Source organism: Hipposideros armiger, unplaced genomic scaffold (genome assembly GCF_001890085.2).
Source record: "Hipposideros armiger isolate ML-2016 unplaced genomic scaffold, ASM189008v1 scaffold_274, whole genome shotgun sequence".
NCBI lineage: Eukaryota > Metazoa > Chordata > Mammalia > Chiroptera > Hipposideridae > Hipposideros > Hipposideros armiger.
In genome coordinates this window covers 58,081-84,198 of record NW_017731624.1, presented here as the reverse complement: position 1 = coordinate 84,198, position 26,118 = coordinate 58,081, and the positions used below count along the sequence as shown (strand labels likewise).

At 45.3% G+C, this 26,118-nt stretch overlaps 1 protein-coding gene across 1 annotated transcript in view; it reads right to left on the bottom strand.

The window, feature by feature from the left end:
* The window catches only part of PANX1 (pannexin 1), a 44,573-nt gene extending 20,419 nt beyond the window's left edge, over nucleotides 1-24,154 (bottom strand). Inside the window, exons 1-2 of the mRNA XM_019657172.1 lie at nucleotides 23,560-24,154; nucleotides 1,817-1,956 (exon numbers count right to left, since the gene is read on the bottom strand). Coding sequence (XP_019512717.1) covers nucleotides 1,817-1,956; nucleotides 23,560-23,740 — 321 coding nt within the window. The 5' untranslated portion in view covers nucleotides 23,741-24,154. The remainder of the gene's footprint in view (nucleotides 1-1,816; nucleotides 1,957-23,559) is intronic.
* Nucleotides 24,155-26,118: the final 1,964 nt, after the last annotated feature.

Sequence of the window (26,118 nt, the reverse complement as noted above, 5' to 3'; positions counted from 1 at the left end):
CTCCAGGTTGTGCTGTTGTTCAGCATCTTAGCTGTAGAGGGCAGTGTCACTGGCCCTCATATGTGGGATCCGAACCGGGGCCCTCTGGCGTCCCAAGCAAGTTCTTAACCATCGCGCCACTCGGCCGGCCCCTGACTTCAATTTTAAATCTGGCAAAAACTTTGCTCAGATTCTCGGCCAAGCTCCCACCCAAACAACATAGACGACCACTGCCAGAAAGAAAACTCCTTCATCTCTAATACCCGAAACTTAAGGCTTGCCTACTTACGCTGCTTTTCAAGATGTCCCCTCCTCTCTGCAGGGACAATGCGAGCCCAGAGACCTGACTCTAGTCTCAGAGCCAGCAACTAGTCCTGTGACTCCTGGGCTTGAGCTGTCAGGGTGCCCGTATCCTTACATGTAAAATGCATCTGGATCAAAACCTTTTGAATTTTTTTCTGCTCTAAAGGTTTCGCAATCTCTAACCTCTCTAATTTAAGGACAATCCCAAACTACATTTTTCTTCTGTGGATCCATCAATGCCCAGCCCAGCAACTTATTACAACTCTCCATTCTCAGGACGGCATTATAACAAATGGACTTAAATTACAACAGTGTGGATTTATATTTGCTAACAAAGCTGTTATAGTCTTGAAACTGTGCCCATTCATACTGAAAATCCTTATTATTTGTTGCCCTGGCAACTAAGCCATGCCAAGTTGATGAGGACCCAACTGACGCTAAGGCTGAATGTCAAAGAGAAAAGCCCAACCCAAAAACAGAAAGGAGTCACTGTAGGGCATCATGATGCCTAATGGCAATGAATAAACATGAGAGGGACAGGCCTGAGTCACAGCAAAGGACTTAAATTGTTCTTTTAAAAGAGGATGCTGATTGTGTTCGGCAACAGGCCATGGCAGGAGAGAATCAACCTTAGGCTTTTCGGAAGCTAAAATACATGTTTTCCTCAGTGGAGGAGTATACCAGAAGATACACAAATGTTCTGTTTTCATAATGAAAAGAACGAGTGGTTGAAAATAATGACAGGCTGAAATGAAATCCAACTTTCATAAGCATAGAGAAGGCTTAATGGAGCCACTTGATTATGCAGAGAACATGCTCCTGCACAAACCTGCCAGTTCTGGCCCAAGTTCCACACTGACCAGCCTCTGTGTGCCCCTCACCTCCACCACTCCTCCAACCACAGAGCTCTTGACCTCTACCTCTTCCCCATAGGACACTGGTGCCTCCTGTGTAGTTTCTTCCTGGCAGTATCTGGACCCATCAGAAAGCAAAGGAATCCACTCCAAAAGCCATGCTACCACCAACACCCTCAGGAGGCGTCATCACTGGGCTTCTCGATGCTCCAGCAACACACTGGCTAGAAGCAAATGAACTCTATGTTGGTCCTTCCTTTTTCCAAGAGACCCCGTGTGTGGTGGAAAAGGGGCTGGCCAAAGCTGCGTTTGAGTCCTAGCCCTGCCACTATCTAACACTGCTCATTCAGGCATTCAAAATGCACCGAGAACCCACTATAGCCCAGACACTCCGTTGGGCATTAAAGATAAAAAGGTGACTAGGACACATGAGGTGCCTACCATTATGGAACTAAAATCCAAAGTAAGTGCGCCTCCGTTGCCCCATCTGCTCAATGAAGGCACTGGACCAAGTAATCGCCGAGGTTCTTTTTGCATTTAAAGTGCTCCAGTTATATGATCGGAGTTACAGCCCTGGTTGGCCATATGTATCTGTGTGGCCGTGGATGGGCACAGCCTCTCTGGATCTCAGGTCCCATGTCTAGAAAGCAAAGCGGTCAGATGTGAAGATGTCCCGTTACCTTATGCAGCCACAGTGGAAGGTTTCCAGAATCGCCCTGCAAGGAGGCCTTCTGCTGAACGGCAGCCCAACAGTAAGAATCCACGAAGGCAGCCTGACGCCAGGAGAAAGAACTTGGGGAGAAACAGCTTATTTGTGTACCTGCAAGGCAAAGACAGACCATTCCAAAAGAATGAGAGCACAGCGTCTGGGCCCTTCCCGCCCCACCCATTGCTCCCTCCCTGCCTCGGGGTTTTTAAGTGTTAGCTAAGTCACAAAGCACCATGACAAAACTGGGGACAGGACTGAAACCCAACACCCAAGTTTGTAGTAAAGCTGAATATTTCAGAGTTTTTAGGTCAACACAGGTCATGACAGCAGCTCGGGCTCAGCTGGAGTAAAACTCTTAAAAGAAGTAAAACCACCATAAAAAGAAAAAGTGAGCAGGAAAAGACCCAGAGCAAAAAGTGACCAAAGGACACATGCATGGAGTTGGTTTCCTCTGGGGTGAGGATTGAGACAAGGGAGGGGGGTTATAGGGTGGGGAGGGGCCCGGGAAAGGACAGTCATTGCAGACAACTGGACTAGAAAAGGAGTCCTTTTAGAAAGAGAAACAAAGAACTCTGAGCCTGAGAAAGGGAAGGTGGATGGAACATTTGGTAATACTTCACTGGCTGACAAATCAGCAGTTTTCCATCTCAAAGAAAAAAGGCCCAGGCTGAAACTGCAGCCCAAGCAGTTTCCATTTGGCAGGCAGATGCTCGAGGTGACAAACCTCTAGACAGGGAGGTGGACGCTGGATGGGGAATCGCGAGAGCTGGGTCCCAGCCCAGGCTCTGCTGCTAACTTGCTCTTCCAGGAAGGCGCTCTGGAACTTGCTTTTCTCCGCTGCAAACTGAGGGCTACATCACTCAGCAAATGCTACCATTACTTACTCCCTGGAAGACTCTTCATGCTCCCGAGTGCCTGTGTGCTCCCAAGGCTTTGTGGGAAATTGGCCAACAAGATTTTTGGGGTGCAGGGCTGAAGCTGTGTACCCCTCCTCAGCAGCAGGCAGAGCACCTGGCACTAAGCCTCTCCTGGCAGCCCTGAGCCCAGCCCAGCTTCTCTGCCCCATGGGTCACATATAGAAGAGAGAGAGAGAGAGAGAGAGAGAGAGAGAGAGAGAGAGAGAGAGAGAGAGTGTGTGTGTGTGTGTGTGTGTGTGAGACTTAGGGATCAGCTGCTGAGGCCAAGAGCAGGCACACTCTCCTGCACATCCTACACAGTGCGAGTGCTAAAGTGCTTGGGCTCTGATGTTAGTTGTATTTAAACCTAACTCTGCAACTCAGGGCTGGGAGACCCCAGATCACTTAATCTTCCAAAGCCATAGATCTCCAAAAGGGCAATGACATTAATGTCTACAGTCTTAGGAGAGTGTCTGGTTCCCAGTAGTTCCTTGGTTAAGTATTACATTCTTCTATACGAAGTAACTAGCAGATTCTGTTACAGTAATACCTTTAAGGACTGGGCCATGCCCACCATTCTTTCTTCCCACCCTATAGAGAAGTAGGAAGACCCGGATCTGGACTTCCCTAGACCCTGAGACATAAAAAGCCTCAAAGGGTCACCTTCCTCTGGAGAGGCAGTGGCTTTACACTTGTGGCAGGAGAGGGCAGTGATGGGGTGCAGTCCAGAGAGTAGATTCTTCTGTAACAGCCAAGGAGTGCTACAGCCAAGGCTCTGAGCACCCCTTCTTCATCAGGTGCCTTTATGCCCAGAGACATCCAGAAAGGACTTCTCAGCAAGAGCACTTGGAGATCATTGTGAAAAGTCCCATGCCACAGGAGGGCGTCCTGTAATAGGGTAAGTTCTTGCCAGAGAGGACGGGCTTAAATATGAGTTGGGGGTAGGTGAAGTGTTTCAAGACCCCTTCCAACTCTCTTCTCCCATTGAACTTGAGTTCTTACATTTTATAAAAATAGAGCAGTCAGGGCAGCACTGGAACGTGAGGATAATGTTACATCGCTCATGTATTAGCAGGACTTCATCAAATGCTTCCTAGGTGGTCCCACCCACCAAGATTTACTGGGCATGATGACAGAGACACAAAAGGGACAGGCAGGCCTGGGTTTAAACTGGATGGCTTCTGGCAAGGTGCTTGCTTGGCAACATCTGTCCAAATACTGTCTCATGAAAATGGACAGGTTAGGATCTCATAAACATCTGTCTGGCCCATATGTTCCTTAGGTACAGTCCTCTTAGTAAATGTAGCCGACATGGAGTAACATTTTATATGAAAATGAGCTTCACTTCTGCGTTGGAGCTTCAGGGACCTCCCACAAGGCAGCGTTGGAAACTGTTGGAGCATAAATAACTAAACTTTTGATACCAAAGCTTTTGCAAAAGAAGAAGGAAGGAAATATAACTGAGGCTAGAGAGAGATTGAGGATGTGCGGAGCTCATAATAAATGTTCTTTGTCTTGGCATAGACTAACCCCGCCCCCCAGTCAGTGGGCTTTACATTTGTGTGTCTGGCCAGATACAATGAAAGATCACAGGGAGGAAACGTGTGCTCATGGGCCCTGTGGAAGGAGCCACACATCTGCTAAGTGACTCAACCACAGAGATCCCCTCCGGGCCCTGCCTTGGCCTGGAGCCCAAGGTGCGAGTCACACCTTTTTCCTGATTGGCAGCTCAGGCAACCCTTAGCACAGCTCAGGCCTGTCTGTACCTGTGGCTGCAGCAGAAGCAGCTGGCGGAGAACCAGAGGGCAATGTGGCCTGAGGGGAGACAGGACCGGGGCCAGGGAGGGCAAGCCCGTCCAGCAGTTTGTCAATGGCACCAGCACAGCATGTGCAAGGCTCTCTGTTCTCAGTCCAGCCTCACAAAGTGGGGCTTTGGCTGAGTTTGCTACTGTCCCTCTCTTTAGTAAGCTCTTCTCACTCTTGTGCATTACTAAGTCGCATCTGAAGGGCTGTGAGTTCCGAGCAAGCCCCCTTATAAACATACCCATCCCCCCCCCCCAGGGTGCTCACGTGTGGGAATAAGTGTCCCTTACTCCTTCTGCATTTAAATGCTACATGCAACAGTGGGATGGCATAGGAAGCGGGCCTCCTGAGGAGTTAAGGAAACGCATCAGAACCACAAATTTAACAAAAATCAAACACGAATAGAAAGATCTAGCTAACTGGCTGGGAGGACTTTAGAGGAACTTTCAAATGGAAGAGATTCTAAGCTGAAATAACTGCCACACTGGAGAGACTCAAAGAGCAGTAGAAGGCAAGCAAAGGAAACTACCCCCATTTTAAAGATCAGGAAAGTGAGGCACTGAAGTCTCATGGCTAGTGGGTTGTAGAGCTGGGCATCATCCTGGGTCTCCATCTTCACTTTCCGCACATGAGAGGAGGCAAAGAGCACAGGTTATCGAAGGAAATTGGATCAGAGATGGTGGAATGAGAAGAAAGGAGACAGCAGAGTTTCTCTGAGGGGAACAGTAAATCCTGGGGTTGCTGTGCTGAGGTACTAAGGGAAAACAGTGTATAATAATTATTATAACAATTATAACCATTACTACCTATATATAGCATTTTAAAAGTTTACAAAATGTTCTCATTTTGCCAAATAAAAAAATCAGTTCTAATCCAATTTAAGGTAACTTATACACACACACACACACACACACACACACACACACACACACACACACACCTCACACATATATACACACACTTATGGGATCCAGGTAGATCATAATGTAACCTATAAAGCACTGAGCTTGAAAGTTCTGGTTATATTTTAAGGTTGCCCCACAAATTGAAAACTATTATAACTCCTCAAGTTCAATGAGAATAATTACATAAATAGGACCCTGAATGTGTGAATACAGAGAAAGAGATGGGAAGTGGTCAGCTCTTAAAAATAAACACAGAACAGTAATAAGTACTTACAAGTATGAAATGGGTCTGAATCTGTTTAAAGAACCTTTGACTCAACATAATAAAGCCAGATGACCCAAAGGGTCTGCCCAAAGGTCCTTTCTTGCCAAAATCTCAGGGCTCCCAACTATCACAAAATAGAGTAAAATTCCAAGAATCTCAGAATAATTTCTCTTTCTAAAAAAGTCAAGGAATACTTTTCTATTTACTAGATGGGATGCTGCCCAATTCACTAATCATTCAAAAAGCCAATTAGGTCTTTAAATTAAAAAACAAAACAAAAACACAAACAAACAAAGAGCCAAATTCCTCCTCTTTCACCTCTCCAGCAGACTTCAACCCAGAACCATCTCTAGCCTCAAACACAAGCAAATAAATATATTTTGGAAATCCCAAATTGTCCATTACTGCCTTCATTTTTGCTTTGCAGGAAATGACCCCAAGGCACACATGAGTTTTAAACCCGTGCAAAAATATAAGTACTCTCTGTAGCCCAAACAAAACAAAATGGAATTGAAATGACCGTTTTCTTTTCCTTTAAACCACTTGACTCATCAGGTCTCTTTTGTCCAGAGCTAAGCCTGGCTTTTAGAGAGAACTCAATCAGGGCTAACATCTGCCCTTCTGCTAAGATGGGCCTAGTCAAATGTTATTTTCTAAACAAGTTCCAAGAAGTCCCCCAGACACTTCCTACCCACCCCATGTTGTAGAGGCAATACACTGTAACTGCTCGGCTTTTCAAAATGAATGGTTTTCCTCTTTGGGGTCTAACACATTAGACAAAGGCGCCCTTCAGAGCACAATGCTCTCCCAAATGTTGGGGAATGCAGCCTGTAGAGACCCCATGGAACAGGGTGTGTGACCACTGGGCCACACGGCCAAAGGGAACATATAACCAAGCTGGAGAGTCTCAGATGGAACCTACAAGATTCCTTTAATTCAATGAAGAATGATGGCATAAACAATATAATATGATATAGCCTGCTACGTGCCAGAGGAGAAGTGAAGAGGAACCTGGACTGAAACCACATCTCCAAGGAAACCATGAAGACAGAACCGAGCAATGGTTTGAGGGGTTTCTTTCCTGTGGAGGAGAGTCCAGTCGCTCAGCACACCCAGAAGTCTAAACCACACAAAAGAAGAACTTGTATAAATCCAATGTAAAACGGGAATTGTCCAGTGAATACAATTTTCATAACCTGGGTATCAGGGGGAAAAGGCATATGAAATCTCAATGTTGAGTAAAGATGCAAAAAAATTACTTGATGTGTTTAAATATTATTTTATTTAAAAAAATGTTTGTCCTCTGAGATGAACGAAAACATATAGAAAATTATAGAAAATAATATAGCAGACACCTGGGAGTTTAAAGCAACATTGACATTTTGCTGTAGTTATGCCATCTGTTTTTTAAACATTTTGAATTTTTTTCAGAACTACAAAAATGTCCCAAGAATATTATGACAATATTTATCTATAAAAAAGAAGGAAATCCTGCCATTCGAGTCAACAATGGATGGACTGTGAGGGCACTGTGGTAAATAAAATAAGGCAGACAGAGAAAACCAAATCACTTATATGTTTGATCTAACAACGCAGAACTCACTGAAACAGAGAACAGATTGGTGGTAGCCAGAGGTGGGAGGCTGGGTATGGGGGAAATGACTGAAGGTGGTCAAAAGTCACACACAAACTTCCAGATCTAAGAGAAATAAGTCCTGGGGATGTAATGTACAGCATGGTGACTATAATGAACAATACTGGATTGTATATTTGAAAGGTGCTAAGAGAGTGGATATTAAAAGTCCCCATCACACACACACAAAATTGTAACTATGTGAGGTGATGGATGTTAATTAGAGTTACTGTGGTAATCGTTTCACAATAAATACACATATCAAATCATTATGTTGTATAGCTTAAACAATGTTATATGTTAATTGTATGTCAATAAAACTGTAAGGAAAAAATAAAATTTGTAAACCTACATAAAATACAGTATCATTTAAAAAAAGACGATTACAATGAAATCACATATACTCTGGAACTTAGATTCAACCATTGTCACCATTCCTCTCTATAATACATATGTATATGTGATATGTACATTCTTTTTCTTCTGAATCACTTGAGAGAAGTTGCAGAGATCGTGACCCTTTACTCTCAGAAGTGTGTATCTTCTAAGAACAAGACTTCTCTTACACAACACAATGCAATTACAAAATTAGAAAAAAATCTGATATACTACTGCAATCTATATTCAGATTTCCCAAACTACCTTTTCAAGCAACTTTTTTTTTTTCCTCCCACCAATTAAGATCCAATCCTGCACCATCCTCTACATTTAGCTGTCACGTCTCTTTAGCACCTTATCCTGGAAGGGTTCCACAGCCTTTCTCCGTCATTCTCCACCCTAACGTGTGAAGAACACAGGCCCTCTGTTTCATGTGTGTCTGATTGTTTCTCTCCTCTCTGGTCCAGGTTCTGCATTACCGGCAGGAAAACCATAGAAGGGTGTGGGTCCTCCACAGGACACCCCGGAAGCACCTGTCATCATGACAGGTGATGTCACCTATGATGATCACTTGGTTAAGGTGCCATTTGCCAGGTCTCTGCTATAAGAGTGCCTTTTTCCTGTGAAATACATGATCTGTGGGGAGACCCTCTTGAGACTGTAAGTATTCTGTTCCCCAACAAACTCTCTCCCAGTAGGAAATCAAACACTTCAACTGTGATTGCAAATTAAAGAGTTTTCAACTTTATTCTTCCCTTTACATTTATGAGTTGGCATTTTACTATAAAGAAGAACTTCCTTTTTCCTGCATTAATTTGTTCTTTTAGTATCAATATGGACGCGTGTAGTCTTTTGTTTTTCAGCACTTATAATCCATTAATGTTACTCATCTTGATGCTCACAATGCTTCAGTCAAACTATTGCAGCTCCTGGGTCCTTCTGACATGCTCCTCTCTTCCATACTTTCCCGCACAGGATGTTTTGGGCTTATCTTGTACTTTCTCTGCCCCAGTCCTGCAATTTGCCTTTTCTCCAAGGAACCCTCAGTTCCTTTTAGTGGGTAATAAAAATTTAAAACCAAGATTTAGATGCTAGAGACATTCATTACTATGGGATGTCACTGCCCCTAGGCCCTTTCAGTAGACACAGCTAGGAAATTGTGTGTGTGTGTGTGTGTGTGTGTGTGTGTGTGTGTTTATACTGAAATTTCCAATTCCAATCCAACACCACTGGTTTCTTCCTTGCCTTTCCCCATTCCATGTTTGTATCTACCTTCGTTTACAGTGAAACCCCCTCGCTCCCAACTATATCAACAAAGTTACTCATTTGCTCAATCCTAAAATTCACACAAAAGAATTTCAGGGTTTTTAAAACAAAGACATCTTCTGATTTTCATTTAAAAATGTTTACTTGGGATGTTAGGTCAGTAACTGGCCATTGGGGCAAGAATAGAAGCGGAGACCAGTCAGGAATCTATTGACGAGTCCAGGTGAGAGACAGTATGAAGAAACAGTCACAGCACACGTCTGCCTGAAGTCTCTTCTGTCACCTGTAGGTTCTACCCTGGTCCAGGCTGAAGACTCTGGTCCCATGAAATGGTTAATGCAAAAGGTCAGATGGAAGGGAGAAGGAAAATCAACACAAACACCTCTGCTATAATACTATTTACGTGTTTTAAATAAAAAAGTCGGATTCTGCAAAATCACTAAAATAACAGAGCTTATGGAACATATTGGATTGGGGCAGACCACTCAAAATCTCTGCAAATTTTGTGCCTAAAGCACTAGCCAAACAGCAACAATCCTGATAAAAACATACTAGTGGGATTGAAGGGGTGTGATAAGGAAGGGGTTGAAGATGCCGAGTTACACACAAAAAACAAAATGCACAAAGACCAGAGAGCACTTCCAAAACAGGACACGTGACCAAACGGGGCCAAGAGGAAGCGCTTGGGGTGAACAGGCCTTGTGTGTATGCCATACTCCTCTGCATCTTGCTGGGCGGCACTAATCAATCACATGCTAGAAAAAAGGCATTTGAGCCAATGTGACTCCCACATTATAATGGGATTCCCCCACGTACTGATCACATAGAAGCTATTTCCCATTACAGAATCACCTATGGAAGGAGAACACATGTCACTTACTACATACTATGGTTAGATAGGAACTAGTTGCTCTCATTCAATCCAAAAAAAAGAACCTGTGAACTAGTCATCCTATTTAGTCCCATTTGTCAAGCCTCTGTCAAGGAAACAGAGGCTCAGAGAGATTAAGTAACATCCGAAGTCAGACAGGTAAACACTTGGTATAGGTGCGGTACAATCATGTGTGGCCGTTTCCCCAAGGTGATGGCACCCTGGAAACGAGTAACCAGGGCACAGAGGCGGGGTGGCGTGGAGAAGGATGGGTGATGTGGAATGCAAGGCCAGCCAATAACACAAGAAGCAGCAAGAAAGAGCCATCCTCGATCTCCCCAGCAGCTCGAGGCCCAAAGTCCACTGTCATAAAAGTGTCATCACAACCACAGAGCCAAAAAAAAGCAGCCCCAGGTGGTCAATGGCTGGTGTGTGAAGGCCTGATCCACAGCACCCAGTGCTACTCTGTGTGGAGGCAGAAAGGTTGTTGGCAGGGCGGACGGGATTACAGGCATGGAGTTAGTTCACCCAGTGCGGATAGAGGCTGGACCCATGGAAGGGAAGGGCCAGAGCAAATAAGCTACATCATCAAAAATCGCACAGCAGGAATCTGACAAGTGCGAGCCAGGAAACAAATCCTTGCAGCAACCCCAGACTGGTCACGCTTCCACTAAAGGAAATGTGGTCTGGGTTTTTGCATTGGAAGAGGGCAGTGGGGAGACTAGATACCATCCTAAAATGAACATGAGAAATTGGATGCTGCCCCCTCAAAACGGGGAGGGGGACAGCTTAAGGAAAAAGGACTGATCATTTAAGGTCAAGGGGCAACTTAACAGACACATTTAAGTATAAAAAGGGTCAAAAGAGAATTACTGTCTAACTGGTCTTCACCGACACAGAGGCCTAATTTGTGTGACGTAATATAAAAGTCCAATTAGATATGGGGAAGGAATTTTAGCCTAAAGGAAAAAAATTAGGTCAATCTATTAAAAGAGGTTCTGGAATCTTTATTCCTGAATGTAACTTTAAAAAAAGATCCCATTGGGCCGGCCGAGTGGTGCATTGGTTAAGAGCTGGTTTGGGACGCCAGAGGGCCCGGGTTCGGTTCCCACATATGAGGGCCAGTGACACTGCCCTCTACAGCTAAGATGCTGAACAACAGCTCAACCTGGAGCTGGGCTGCTGTGAGTCACTGGCGACGGCGTAGGCTGCAGCCCCTGTGGCAGTGGGTTGCCATGGGCTACCGTATGTAGCCAGCAGCCAGCGTGAGCGGCCAGCAGCTGCAGTGAGCGGCCGTCCAGAAGCCGGCGACTGATCTGCCTCACCCAGGAAGAGTGCAATGATGGTGCCAACTTGGGCCAGTGAAGCAACGTCCTCCACAACTAGACTGAAGAACAAAAGAACAGCAACTTGTCTGTTCCCCTTCCCCCAATTCCCCAGCACTGTTCCCATCCTCCAATTCCCCAATAAAAATCTTTAAAAAAAAAAAAAAAGATCCCATTATATTCCATAGGCATTGGGTTTTTCCTTTTACTTAATAGCAAGCTACTTAAGCTCTCTGAACCTAATTTTCTAATTTGCAAAACTTCATAGAATTCCTATAAGGATTAAATGAAATGTCTGTTGCAGTGCCAGCACATAGTAAGAACTCAATAAATGGTAGCTATTATTTTTATTTCCATGCATCAGGCCCCATGGTAAGCATTGGAGATATAAAGATATAGGGTTCCTTTGTCACATCATGTATTCTTTTCTTCAATGCACTTATGATTATTCCAATTTCATTTGCACTTTCTGGTTTACTTGTCTTATCTTCTTCTACAACTCCGAGCAGAACACATGTACTATGAAAGCGGGCCTTGGATAACTAGGATCTTAGATTTAATGGGGCCACAGCCTGAAACTAGACCCAACTTTGTTAGGTTTTTTTGCATCACCTCTCCCTCAAAGATACCTTTTGTGGATGAAAAAGGGGCCACATACTAAACCTGACAAGATCAGGGGAGGCCAGCATGGTAGGCCCTACAAACACAGAGACCGAAAATAACCATGTAGGATGGTCGGAACGTAAAAATCCACAACTAAAAGCAGGACATGGGGAGTAGTCACGTCCCAGGCCAGCAGATTCCTTGACAAAGGTCAATCTCTACCTTAAGTGAGCATGTCTATTGTCTTATTTGCATCATCTAAGATAACATACTTTTGAAATGTCCGAGTAATCTTTTCCAGACCCCTCAAGGCACAAACTTCTACTATAGCACAGACCACAGAACGTCCTCATTATGATCTTGTTCCCCAAATACCATCTGTGTGTGCTATAAATGTTAATTATTAACTATCCAGTACCCACCAATGTAAAAGAGTTATGTCTCTCCATTTTACTTTTTATCCAACCCCAGAGATTTCCCCACTTTGCTTTCTCCCCTCTCCCTAATCTACCACCAGTGAATTTCATGTAACTCCGCTCTGGTCTCCTCCTTTGGTTCTAATGTATAAAATAAGTTGTAAAACTGCCCTTCTCTGGAGCATTTTCCTTTGAGATTCTGTTTCCCATCAATTGTCGTCAGTTTGGCTCAAATAAACTCTTATAAGACTTTCTTAGGCTGAACGTTCTTTTCTCGATACTTTCAACAGCCAGCTTTTGTAGTTCCTGCAACAAAGAAACCCTATTGTGTAGGAAGAGGCCTTGAGCATCTAAATTTGGTACTGAATCAATGATTAGTGACTCCAATAAAATGAAAAGAACTTACAATGACTGTTACCATTATTTAGGCCACTGGTCATGAGGCATCCGCAAATACAAAGACATTCTAAATAGACCATCATGGATTTCATGCGACAGATGCAGAATCTCAAAAAAAAAGACACATCCAAGTTCATCAGAGCTGGGGATTTAATGTCACAGGGTCTCTGTATCAGCAGCATGCCAGAAGGAGTTAAGGATGCCTGCCCTCCCTAAGGGCTGTTTTTTCTGTCCCTATTATGGTGCAACAGAGCACAGATGTCCTCCGTAAGGCACTCAGAGCTCAACAGTGTCGAACTCAACCCCAAAAGCATTCACTGGGCACCTCCTTTGTACATGGTACCACGTGGGTTACAGGGGATTCAAAGAGAGAGAAGGCATGGTGCCTGCCGTCCAAGAGCTTATAGTCCAGTGGAGGCCAAGAATATGAATCACTAATGATAAAGGACAAAAAAATTACTTAAGGGTAATAGCTGAGCTATGGCGGATGTTCACATGCAAAGGGAGGCAAGAACCCAGGTTGGGGAAACAGCACAAATAAATGGCGCTTGGAGTCTTTAGAGTCCACAGCAAGTTATGAAGGGGAGCAGACTGTTATGACTGAAACACAGAGTCCAGCTGAGGATCAGATAAAGGATATCCTTGGAGGACATGCTGGGAAGCCTAGACTGGAGTCTATGATACTGGCAAGGAGAGTGACAGGGTGGGGTGCGGAAGCTGTGTGTTAATTTCCTTGGGGCTATAACCCCTGGTCCTGATGACCCACTGAGACTGCCATGAATTGGGGACTGGGCTGGCTGTGACTAACGGGTCAGAGACCCTCCCCAGCAGGAATGCAAGGAGTGAGGAGGATGCTCACATGGCAGCAGAGCCCGAGACCCAGGGCAGACTGTAGGTTTCTGTGTGGGGCTGTGAGCCCACTCTGCTCTCAGCCCGCTGTTCTCACACACACAACAGGTGAAGGGCAGAGTACACAGCAGTGCCGAGAACTCAGGCTTTGGAATCAGCTGCACTCCAGCCCTGTTCTGGGTGCCCCCTGGGCAGGCTGTCTGACCTCTATTGGCCTCAAGTCCTCATCTGTCAGTCTAACAGTATCGGAGCATGTGCAGTAGCTAACCTCTACTGAGAGCTTACTATGTTCTAGACACAGTTCCAGTGCTCACATGCATTAATCCATTTAATTCTCACCACCCTGTGAGATAGGTTCTATTATTACCCCATCTATTGATAAGAAACTGAACACAGAGAAATTGCATTAAGTTGCCACAAGGTCTCACTGTGGATGTGTGACATGTCAGGATTGGAACCCAGGCAGTTCGGCTCCAAAACTCACATTTTCACCACTATTCCACAGTCTCTCAAAAGTGAAAAATACAACTGTTTTGAAGGATTGCTGCTGGGAAAAATATCTTGCTTAAAGGCCCCAGCACACAAGCCGTGTCAATATATGGTGGCTTCATGTAATAGAGGACTATTATTCAAAATAGACAAAGAACACTTAACACGCAACAGTAACAAAACAAACAACTCAATTAAAAGTATGCCAAAGACCTTAACAGATACCTCACCTAAGATATGCGGATGGAAAATATAAGCACATGAAAAGGTGCTCCACAGTATATGTCATCAGAGAAATGCAAATTAGGACAAGATACCAAGATACACCTATTAGAATGGCCAAAATCCTGAACACTGACAACATCAAATGCGGGTGAGGATGTGGAGCAACAGGAACTCTCATTAACCGTCTGTGGGAACGCAAAATGGTACAGCCACTTTGGAAGACAGTCGGGCAGTTTCTTACAAAACTAAACATACTTTTACCATATAATCCAGAAATTGTGCTCCTTGGTATTTACCCAAAGGACTTGAAAAAATTAATGTCCATATAAAAACATGTACACGAATGTTTATAGCAGCTTTATTCATAATTGCCACAACTTGGAAACAACCAAGATATCCTTCTGTAGGTGAACAGATAAGTAAACTGGGGTCCATCCAGACAATGGAATATTACCCAGCCATAAAAAGAAATGAGCTAGTAAGCCATGAAAAGACATGGAGAAGACGTAAATGTATATTACTAAGTGAAAGAAGCCAGTCTGAGAAGCCTACATACTATACGGTTCCAACTCTGTGACATTGCAGAAAAGGCAAAACTGTGGAGACAGTGCAAATACCAGTGGTTGTCAGGGGTTTTGAGGGTAGTTATTGAACAGAAAGAGCACGGAGGATTTTCAGGACAGGGAAAATATTCTGTATGATACCATAATGATGGCTACGTGTTATCACACATTTTTCCAAACCTACAGAATGTATGACTGTGATAGGGCATGTTGATCATGGAGGAGGCTGTGCATGTGGTAGGACAGGAGGTATATGGTAAATCCTTGTACCTTCCCTCCATTAGCTTGCTGTGAGCCTCAGGTTACTCTAAAAAAGTTAACACACACACACACACACACACACACACACACACACACACACACGAGTAGCTGTCAATATTAGTCCTAATGACAGCAGGGGAAGGAAGGCATTAGGGGCAACTGCCGCAGTGCAGAGGTGAGTGGCAACATTTCCCTCAGGACACCGGCTGCTCTGGCTGTTCTCCAGGGCCTGGGCCAGGCTGAACAACCCCCCACCCCACCCCCGCTCCGCAAGCTACAGCTCTTCACAGCCCCTCAACAGACAGAGCTTCCTGTTATGCCAGGTGATGAGCCGACTATTGGGCCCACTCAGGACCAGGCTTCCCCACCGGTCCTGACTCACTCCTGCCAGGCACAGCCTTCTTCCTCACCGCCCACTGCACCGAGGCAAGATTTCAGAAGTGATCATGAAGCCCCAGGCAGAGCTGCTGTGACCAACTCAGGTCGTTCTCCAATCAGCTCCAGGACAAACAGGAGGCACCTGATGTTCCCATAGAGCCCCCAGCAAAGGCTCCTGATAAACTTTCTATGAAATAACTGCCCCATACAAAGTGCCATGGTGGAGTCCAAGATATATATGACAGGCCCGTCCTCACAGTGCACAGAGTTAGTGAGTCCGAACTTCACTGCAATAGCCCCTAACTACTCTCTGCACATCTCCACTCCATTGCCACAAAGTATCTGGGGTGAGATTTTTAAATGCATATCTGATAATGTCACTTAGCGCTAAAAGCCCTCTGACTGCTCTGGATAAACGCAAACATCCAAACCCCACAGGGCCCTCTATGATTGGACCCCTGCCCATCTCTCTAATCTCTCTCTGCACCACTCACTCTTGCCCCTCCTTAACACATCCCAGTCCCACTGATCCTTTTCAATATCTCCAAGGAACCATGTCCGTTCTTGCCTACGAATCTTCATGAATGCTGATGCGTAACTCATCCCAAGCGTTGCGTTCTCAGAAAGCCATCCCCGATGCCCCCGACAGGGCAAGGCTCCCTGCCATGGCGCTTGTCCCCAGCACTGACCACAGCCAGAAGTCTGTAATTAGTGGGAAGCCGTCTCCCCTGCCAAGCTGCAGGCTCCCAGGACCATGTCTGCCTTCTTCACTGATAGGATCTAGTGCACAGCACAGCGCTCAATGAGGAAGTGTCAGATGAACGGGAACATGAATAAATGAAGGCCAAAGGTGAACAAGAGAAGCACTGTAAGGCAGGGCAGGAACCACAGTGTCATAACCAGAGTGCAATGGAGTGTATCTAATAACTACTTTTAGTCCAATGTCCTCATGTTACATGGGGTGAAAGTGATTCTAAGGGAGATGCCTTTTGGTCCCACATGCGCCACACAGCTGTTCCATGCTGTAATAAGTGTCACTGCAGTGTTCCTTTAGTTCTGCAAAGTGCATTACTTTTCTGTTCTGGCATTCACTTCAGTGTGTGCAACAAAAAAACACACACTAAGAAAGTAAAGGCTTAGAGTATTTATAGACACTTAAAAGGAATGATGCCTTATTAGGGAGAAGAAAGTCGAGATCATCAGCCCCTGGATTCTCCTCCCTCTAAATGACACTGGAGAAGGAAAGGCAGGCAGTCACAGTTACCATGACCCAGACTCTTGCGAGCTGAGCCTCCAGCACCCATCTGAGTGGCGCTTGAATCTGACTGAGAGCTGCAGAGAAGCCTGAGGCCTCTGTCACAGCTTTCTTGGCTGTTCACAATATTGGAAAGTACCTTCAGAGTATAGAAGCTTTATCCTATGCTAGTTTCAGAGTCAACCAACATGCATTAATCACAAACCATGTGTCAGGCCTCTTTCCATGTACTACCTCATTTAATCATTACCTGTTTTACAAAATAAAGCCTAGTGCTGTCAAAGAGTGGTGAACCTCATCAAGGATACAGCTGAATAAGAGGAACTCTCTCTGAAAAGTAACATTTCTACAAGGGAACGACTGTGTTTTTTGAAAACTTTGAGAACCCTTACTTTCGATCATCAAATGTGGAATGGATGTTATTAACATTTAAAAGATTTGCTTAAAGACATCTTTATGTTTCCTAATAAATGATATTCGCTAGTTTGCTAATTGATTAAATTTAAACAGGAAACAGAGGGCTCAGAGTGAAACAACAGTTTTTAACCTTTAGTTTTTTTTAAAAAAAATAGATAGTTAAGATAGATGGGGCTGGGGGGGGAGGGGAGTGGCTTTTATAAGCCAGTGATAACCAGCTGAGACCTACCAGTCTCTCTAGGATCACTGTTTCACGAGTGAATACAGTGGTGCTTCCAGGGGTTACCGTCACATAGTGAATGAGAGGCAGATAGGAGAATGCAGTGGTTTTCTATTAAGCCAGACATTACGGAGATTTGCAAAATGGAAAACAGGGCCACTCTTCTTACTAAGTCTTGGATTTGAAGTTATTTTTTCATAAAAATGTATTACATATGTTAACATGTAGTTGGATGTATTATTTTAAACTAATGAAAGTTTTAAAATTTTCTTCAGTTTCAATTTTAATATGATAAATACTGATACATATAACCCACAATAAAATCTGAGCGTGTAAAGTGTAAAGGGGTCCTGACACCAAAATGATTAACTCACTGCTCTAGAGAAACAAATTTTACATGCGGAAACATATCCAAGGATGTTCACTGAACCACTGTTTGTAGCAGGAAAAAGTTGAATAAACCTACATGTCCCTTAATAGAATGGCTAAATGAACTGAGGTATAGTCATACAGAAAATTACACCCCATCTAAAAAGAATGAGGCAGAGCTACACATACTGACATAAAAATATCTTTAGGACACATTACACATACATGATCGAATTGCAAATATTTAATACATGGCATACTATGCTGTTAAAAATTTAATAATGGTAAAGTGATAATAAAGTCATATTTTTCCTTAGGCACAGAGAGCAGTGTGAAAGGAAAGACACGAAACAGTAACAGTAGTTACCTCTAGGGAAGCGACCAAGATTGGGGTGTGTCAAAAGAAAAAAAAAAGGCAGTGCTTTAATTTCCTCTTACTGTCTGACTTTTAACACAGAGACACAGACATATAGATTATCTGGAAAATTCCCTCCGCTCTCCTTAGTAACCCCATGGCACTCTGCCAGGGCACAGTGCTCCCAAACTACCTCCCCTTGTCCACTGCCCCAAACTCTCAATGCCTCAGTTAGGGGTTTGAGAAGAAAGCAATCCAAGGAAGCAATCTGCAGAGAAAGGGTAGTATTGGCATGGGCTATTTTTTAAAGGATGTCACTCATCCAAACCTAGATTTTGCAAAGGTTCCAAGATGTACATTCAGTTTCTGGTGGGGATGGGAATTTCACCTATTTCAAAATAACAGATTATTTTCCACCACCTCATTTTTCTTCTCTTCCTTTTTTCTTGAGGTGGCGGGGTAGGAGTGGGGGAGTGACAATAAAAAGGAGTAGTAAGTAAATATGGATCTTCTAATTCACTGGGTATTTTAAAATCAGGGAACAGTATGCACTGAAACAGAACAAATGCTCTTTAGGTAAGTTCTAGTATATTTTGAAAATCAATTCTCATCATTTTACTAAAGGTTTGCTTATTATCTGCCAATTCATACTCCTTGCTCTATTATTGCTATTCTCCTGGGCTCTAGTGACACTATACAGAGTTTTCAAATATTTGTGAGGTCATCTTTTTTAACACTAACTCTTTCAAGATACATAAAATCACATCTTGTAGATAACATAATAACACTTGGTACCAAAAATGCTAAAACCCTACTGACACCCCTGATAATTCTGTTCATTTATTGAATGCCTGCTGAGTATCAAAAGTTTTCTGCTGGAAGCTATGAACAGAGCAGTCAACCCGACAGAGGACAGATGGTCCCTGTCCCCAATGAATGTACAGTCTGGTGGGGAGGCAGTATTCAACAAATACTACAAACAATTACCTAGTTGCAACTTGTTGTAAATGTTAGGAAGGAAACTTACAGTGTGCTTGCTATGAGAGCACATCAGGAAGGCCACCCAAAGTTTCACTTTTACTTCTGAAAAGGGCTACTGCTTTCTTAAAACCAGGAGCACATCAAAATGCCTTCTCCAATCTTCTTAGAGTCACATTTAGAGAGAGTTAGAGGGGGAGGGTACACAAGGCAGCATTTTTTTTCCTACTTATTTGAAATAAGAACTCAGGAATGCAAAACTATCCTGGAAGATGATTTCATCCTTCTGCCAAATGATACTGGTGTCTTCTCCTTATCTCTCAATGTTGGGAGGAGGGAAGCATTTATAAAGATTTAGGTGCAAACTTGCTTCATGTGAAATTTTGAAAGAACCCAAATGTACATCACTAGGGGAGTGCTTAGATAATTGATGTAACAATACCAGGCCATGGAATACTGTCCTGCCTGCCTATCAAAAAATGGTGAGGTAACACTTATGCACTGACATAGAATGCTGTCCAAAACAGGGGAAAAGCAAACCACTATGGTGTGAGTGAATTTGTTTAAAAAAAAAAAAAGTGTATGCATGTTATATTAATGCAGGCAATGGGAACTTTAAGGCTGTAGAAGTGTTCCCGGGGGTCACCTCCAGCACACGGTGAAGGAGGTACAGGACTCCTTTAGCATGAGAATATATTTAGTACAATAAAAATACAACAAAAACATTACCAAAGAAAACCACGTGCAGTTCAGTAGGCTCTTCCGGAAGGGGGCCAGGAGGCTCTCTGGGCTCTTTGGTTTTAAGTATGAATTGAGGATGTGCTGTTATAGGGTCTACACCCTGAGACCCTAAATATTACCTCATTCTTATAGACACCCCCAAAAAGAATCGACCAAGATTTGCCAGGTAGTACATGCTGAAAAGCAGCCGAAACATATTCTGAAAGATGTGCCTAAATCCAACGACAACAGAGCAGATGACTTAAGCCACCCGGTTGCTGACTCACTTGGGGAAAACACAAAGGGAACTGTGAGCTAATAGTATTAGAAGCAGCTGCAGTTATATCTGTCGTTTGGCTCACTGGGGCTGGCCCAGTGCTTCCCTGTAATGACAGCAGCACAGCACAGCACAGCACAGCTAACCTGGATGGGCCAAATCCCTCTGTCCAGTATCGTGGCTGCCCACTGGGAGGGCAGTAGGGAGAGAAAGCTCCCTGAACAGACCAGACTCCCCTTCCCAGGGATCCACTGGCTGCCTTCACTGCTCAGCTGGTCCAGCTGGCCTGGCTCAGGGCAAGGAGCGTCCTGGCAGGAGAAGGGGCTTCTCCACTCCTAGGGTCTCCTACCACACCAGGTTAGGGCACCAGAGAATCAAAGCAACCCCTGAGGGGGGACATCTCAGCATCAGGCCCTGTATAACCCTAAGGCTAGGGCACTACAGACCTTGTCAAAAGACCCCAAGAACATGAACCCCATTTAAAGTCTGTCTCTTGAAAGGGAATTCATTTCTTCAATAGTTTAGATAAATACTAGAATTTCTGAGCTTAAAGGCCACATAGTCCAATTATGCTTATATTCTACACAGAGTTGCCACCCAGCTAGTTCCTAAATCTCTCTTCTTCTCAGGGTAAAACGTGCTGCACCTCCAGAGGCATCTGGGGACAAGCATGTCAGAAATGAGAGTCTTTCTGTGGCAACAGAACTGTCTCCCTGGAGCTTCTACATTGAGCCTGTGCGAGCTGTTGTGGGAGGTGGCGGGGCCAGAATCCCCATCGAGTGGCCACCTATAGCCACCATGCTGCCCTGCCGTGGGTCTCTATGACCTGGACAGGTTCTGTCCCTCTTTTCTGAGAGGAGCGGAACTAGTGAGAAAATGGGCCAACGACTAAGGAGAATCCTTTAATACAACATCCAACTCGTTTTATCAGATGAGGACACTCTCTCTCTCTAACCTTCAACACCTGCCACTGGCCAGCTTCTAGGGACCAATAGAAGATGAAGCATCTTGTAGATGAGCAGCCACACAGACAGGTTATAACGCACTGTGCCAAGTATGACCATAAAGGACTATCCCAGGCACCAGAGAGGCAGGGAGCACTTCTTATGAGAGGGAGGACAGAGCCATGTTTGAAGTTTGCAGGCCCATCTCACACTTCTTCTGGGGCCGGTGCTCATTAACCAAAGTGATGGGCAAAAGTTCCTGCTCCATTTAAATTACTTCTCTCTCTCTTTGTTGGTGTAGTTCTTCTTTATTGCTTTGTTTGTTTTTGTACAAAAGCTGTCTTTGTACAAAATAAAATGCTGTGTGACCCCACTTGACCCCACTGTCCCACTCCAGGTATTAATTTATGTACCACTCCTCTCCTCTCTAGACCCTTTCTTCTGCTTTTATCTAATGTGTGCTCAACCTGTTAGGTCTTTCCTGGTCCTGCTGGCTTCATTCCACACATCTGTCCTCCCTTTGGAGTTCCTAAAGCACTTGAGAAGACACGGGACTCAGCTCAACAAAGCTTCAGCCAAGTCCTGGCCAACCTTCACCTGCTAGGTGCTCAGAGCTCACTGAATCACACACAACTGAATGATATTATCTGTCAGCATGTCTGTTCTAGCTCCCGTAGGGTGGGGAGAGGACCATGCCTCAAACTCCTTTCATGTCCCACTCAATGCACAGTAGTACTATGAACACAGTGTAAGGTCAGACCTTTGCTAGGTAAACCCACTCCCAACACCAACCAAATGCTTCTCAAACAACCCATCAATTTGGATGTATCTAGAGCATTACTGGTGCAGGTGCTTCAGGAATCCCTCTAAAATTGGACAGGAAGTGAAGTTTAACCGTGGAGGGTAACCAACTCTTCCCTTCTGGCATCAGGGGCCCAAGACTGTTGCTCCTCCATGACAGGGGCCATGCCTCATTTAGACGTGGGTCTTCAGCACCTAGCACTGGGTCCAGCCCACAGCTGGTGCTCAAGGAACGTCTGCTACAGGGAGAGATTATCTCCAGGACCCATGCTTGGTGGTTTTCCTTTCTACCGGAAGCCTTAACACCCAGCCATCTCGAAGGCAGAAGGAAACTCCATGGCTATGCTAGCCCAGAGACAAGGAAAACTAAACACATTTTTCCACAATTAAGTTGGCAACTTCCTGCCAAGTTGAACAACTTTGTGACATAGATAAAAAAAAATAAAAAAAAATAAAACTCATTTCTAACCAACTCTTCCCTCAACTTCACTATTTCCATCAACAACACTACCATTCTCCACTCATCCAGGCCTGCAGCCTTTCCAAAACTCTCACCAGTCACTGCTCTTCATGGCCTATTAAAACAAGGTACCCAAGGGCTGCTTACTGCTCCTTGATCTCTCAGAAATCACCCCTTCCAATCCTTTCCCTTCCACTCTTGGCCCCCATCCATGCACAAGACCTCAACTGATGCCCCATCATATAACATCTGGCCTCCCTAACTCCACTCTCCTTCACAGACCCTACATGCTATTATACCGTCAGATTATTTATTAAGTGCATTTTTCAACTGGTCCATCCTTTGCTCAAATAAGAACTTTACACTTGAAGCCATCAAGTCTGTACTCTTCTGTTTGATGTGACCCAAGCCTACATTAACTCACACCTTCCGGGAACCCTGACTAATCCTGTCTCAGCTAGGACAGTCGCTGCTTCTCCCCTTCCAGGAATACGTAACATTTTCTGCCATCTCAAAATCTTGGCAAAGGTCTCCCCTCTGCTTATCCAAGTCCCACCCAAGTTCCAAAGCCCAGGGCCAGCCCAATCTCTCACATAGGATTTCCCCAAGGTCCAGCCCCACCAGCCTCTCTCTTTTTTCCCCCACAGAACTGTCTAGAGCTGTCATACACTATCTCTTGTTGACTCATAAACACTCTCTCCTGTACTGAAAGTCAGGACAGCTGAAGAGGAAGACGATGCACTTTTTGACCACGTGATCCCACCCAAACCACCAGACTTTCGAATCTCACAGAACTGTTATTACAATCAAATGAGAATTTACATGAAGAGGACTCGTTCATCTCACATTCATCATAGCATGCAGGTGGAGGATGTCAGTATCCCTCTATTACCTGCCAAGAACAGGCATTTCCTATCACTCAGAATCCTGCAGAGCTCAAGTTGCAGTAAACATCAATTAAAAGAAGACTATGAAGGGAGAAAACACTTTTCATGGAGCACTTGTCTTCACACCCTCCGTTTAGCCACTCAGGAACTTCTCTGGTACAAAATTGTAGGTGACCACCCACATGTATGTAGGGGAAATTAGGCCAGTTGTTCCGAGCAAATCTGGTGGCAAGGGCGATGGATATACAGTGGAACATTAATACTAAGCCACAGTGCGATCAATGGGGTGCAGGTAACAAAACTGAGGAGTAGGGGTGCGAGAAGAGTCTACAGGGACAAAGAATGCTTCAAACTATTAAACTGGGGCTACCGTCCTTCCCAAAGTTCATGCCCATCGCAGCAATGAGCACTGCCAGGGGCGCAAGGTAAAATCACATCTCATCAGACCCGAGCACCGCTGATAAAGCGGGTGCAGACCATCCCGCCCTTCCGGGCCCGGGCCTTACCGATCGAGATTTCCTGCGCGAAGGCCAGCGAGATAAGGAGCATGGGCAGCCCCACCGCGATGCACGTCACCATCTTGTCCACGGCCAGCTCCAGCCGCAGCCCCTTGAACTTGGGCTCCGAGGGCTCCTTCAGCAAGTAGTCCGAGAACACGTACTCGGTGGCCAGGTGGGCGATGGCCATGGCTGCGGCGCACCGGGCTCGGCCTGGCAAGCTCCCGAGGAGAGGCCCGGGTACCGCGCGGCGCCTTCAACACGGTTACCGGCCGGGCCCGTGGCTTTCGCTTTCCCTTTGCTGGCTCCCTAGTTGCCTCCACATCCCACAACCAGCCTTTGTGTCTCGGTGCGCTGGGCTGCCAGCGATGCCGCAGCTGCCTCCACTGGGCGCACGAGCTCGGGCGCTCGCTTTTCTGCCTCTGGCCGGTCGTGGACCCGCCCCCGTGCGCTCGGCCAGCGCAGGTCCCTCCCAATGCGCGCGCCTCCCGGACTCCGCGCCTCTCTGGCGCTCCCGAGGTGCAAGAAGCAACTAGGGAACAAAGCGCTTCCTTCTCGCCTGGCCCCTCCAGTCGGCCCACCTCCGGGCCCCTGCGCGCGCTATTAGCTCGCTCCGCTTCCGGAACCAGGCGCGAAACCGAGGATCGAGGAGCATGGAGTTTCCGGAAACTGCGGTGACGCGGCAGCATCCCGCGACCCTGGTATCGACCTCAGCAAAGGGATCGCCCCATCTAGAGCTACATCTGAAAATTCTCGCGCTCCTCTCATCCTCATTCCCCCACTCTGATACCCAGGATTTTGAAATCATTTCTGAAAGCGACCCCCTTACCCAGTGAACAGGATGGCCCCCTTTTATGCCCCACCCCCAACATTTCTACATGGTGCAATCAGATTAAAAGGAGCTTCGAATACTTCAAACAGCAACGGGTGCCATAAAAGCCAGTCAATCAGTGTGAACCGGGCTTGTGTGGAAGAGATCTTCCAGGGGCTTTGCGAGACAGGGAGCCGCGGGGTCAGCAGTGGTGAGCCCTTAGTATGACTGGGTCTCAGGCCTCAATTATCCTTGCTTCGCCTGCTTTTCTTCTGCTTCCCCAGTGGGAGCCTTGGTCTGGGTGCCCATTGGAGGAGAGCTGCCTCTGAACTATTTACAGGGAGTGGGTGCTGAGAAAATAAGCAGGAGATGCTCTAATCGGCCACATTTGGAGCAGACAGGACCTTCAAACATGAGAACTCCTTGGGGCCGGGATGGGCTGTATTCTCTGCACTTTGTACATGAGCAGGTCCATGCACACAAGCCTCTTCATATGCCCTCAACTCCCACATGTACATCCCCCAACCCCCGCCCTCCCCCCGCCCTCCCAGAGAGCACTCATCCATCACCTACACAACTCTCCACTTGGATGACTCACAGGACTTCAAACTCCTAATGGCCAGAACTGTAATCCTCATCTTCCTCTTACCCTGAACTCCAGCCCTCTGTATCTTGCTAAATGCATCACCATCCACCCATCTCAAGCCAGAAACCTGGGCACCATCTTTAACACTTCCATGTCTGCCAGCTGCCATAACCACCTTCCAAGTTCTCCTGCTTCTCTCTGCTAAATATTGAAACCTGACAGTTTTTCTCTACCTGCACTTCCAACACCCCAGTTCAGGCCACCAGCCTCTCTCCTAACCACATATAGGAATGGATCTCCTCAGCCTGCAAACAGTTTCTCCCACACCTTTTAAAAGCTACAGTCTGATCATGTCACCTCCCCTTTCTTAAAAGTGTACATTGCTTTTAGGATAAAATCCATATTTCTTAGCATGGCCACTGCCTGCCTCACCAGTTTCACCACTTCCCACCCAGTTCTTCACGTTTGTCAGGCTCCTTGCTTTCTCTAGGCCTTCCCCTGCCCCAAACAGTCCCACAGTAGCCTGGTTGCCTGGCCTACTCTTATTCAACCTCCTGATCTCAGATGGATGTCACTTCCCCAGGGAAGTCTTCTTTGAGTGCATTAAATTAGAAGAGATCACTGTGTTACATATACTTGCAATACTGGCACTACCAGTTTAGCTGTGCGCCTTGGAAAATTTATTTAACCCTCTTGTGCCTCAGCTGCCTCCTCTATAAAGTGGTTATACCTCTTAGGATGGTGATAAGAATGAAATGAATTAATATATGTAAAGTTCCTAGGATAGCTGATGAGTGCTATATAACTTTTATCTGTTATTTTTGCCCTCTATTTTTTCTTTTTTTCCCCCCACATTTTATTAGTATTTTTGGAGATTTGCAGTTTCACAAGAAACACTGATTTTTCTTTCATAATAGAAAAAGGTTAAAACAAGAAACCATGTCTTAAAAGAATAAAACAAGTCTCTTCCTCAAGCATTGAGCCAGTTCAGATTGGAGGAACCAGTGAAGCAGAAGTTACATATAGGAAGTTCAGTTTTATCCAGTTTTAGGAATAACACAAATGGCTTCTTGTCTAGTTCTATAAGGCTCCAAATGGGCCATCTCAGCTTAAAACTGGTAGCTCACAGACAAAGCCTCCAGGGTCCCAGCTCCTTTGAACACTGGGAGGC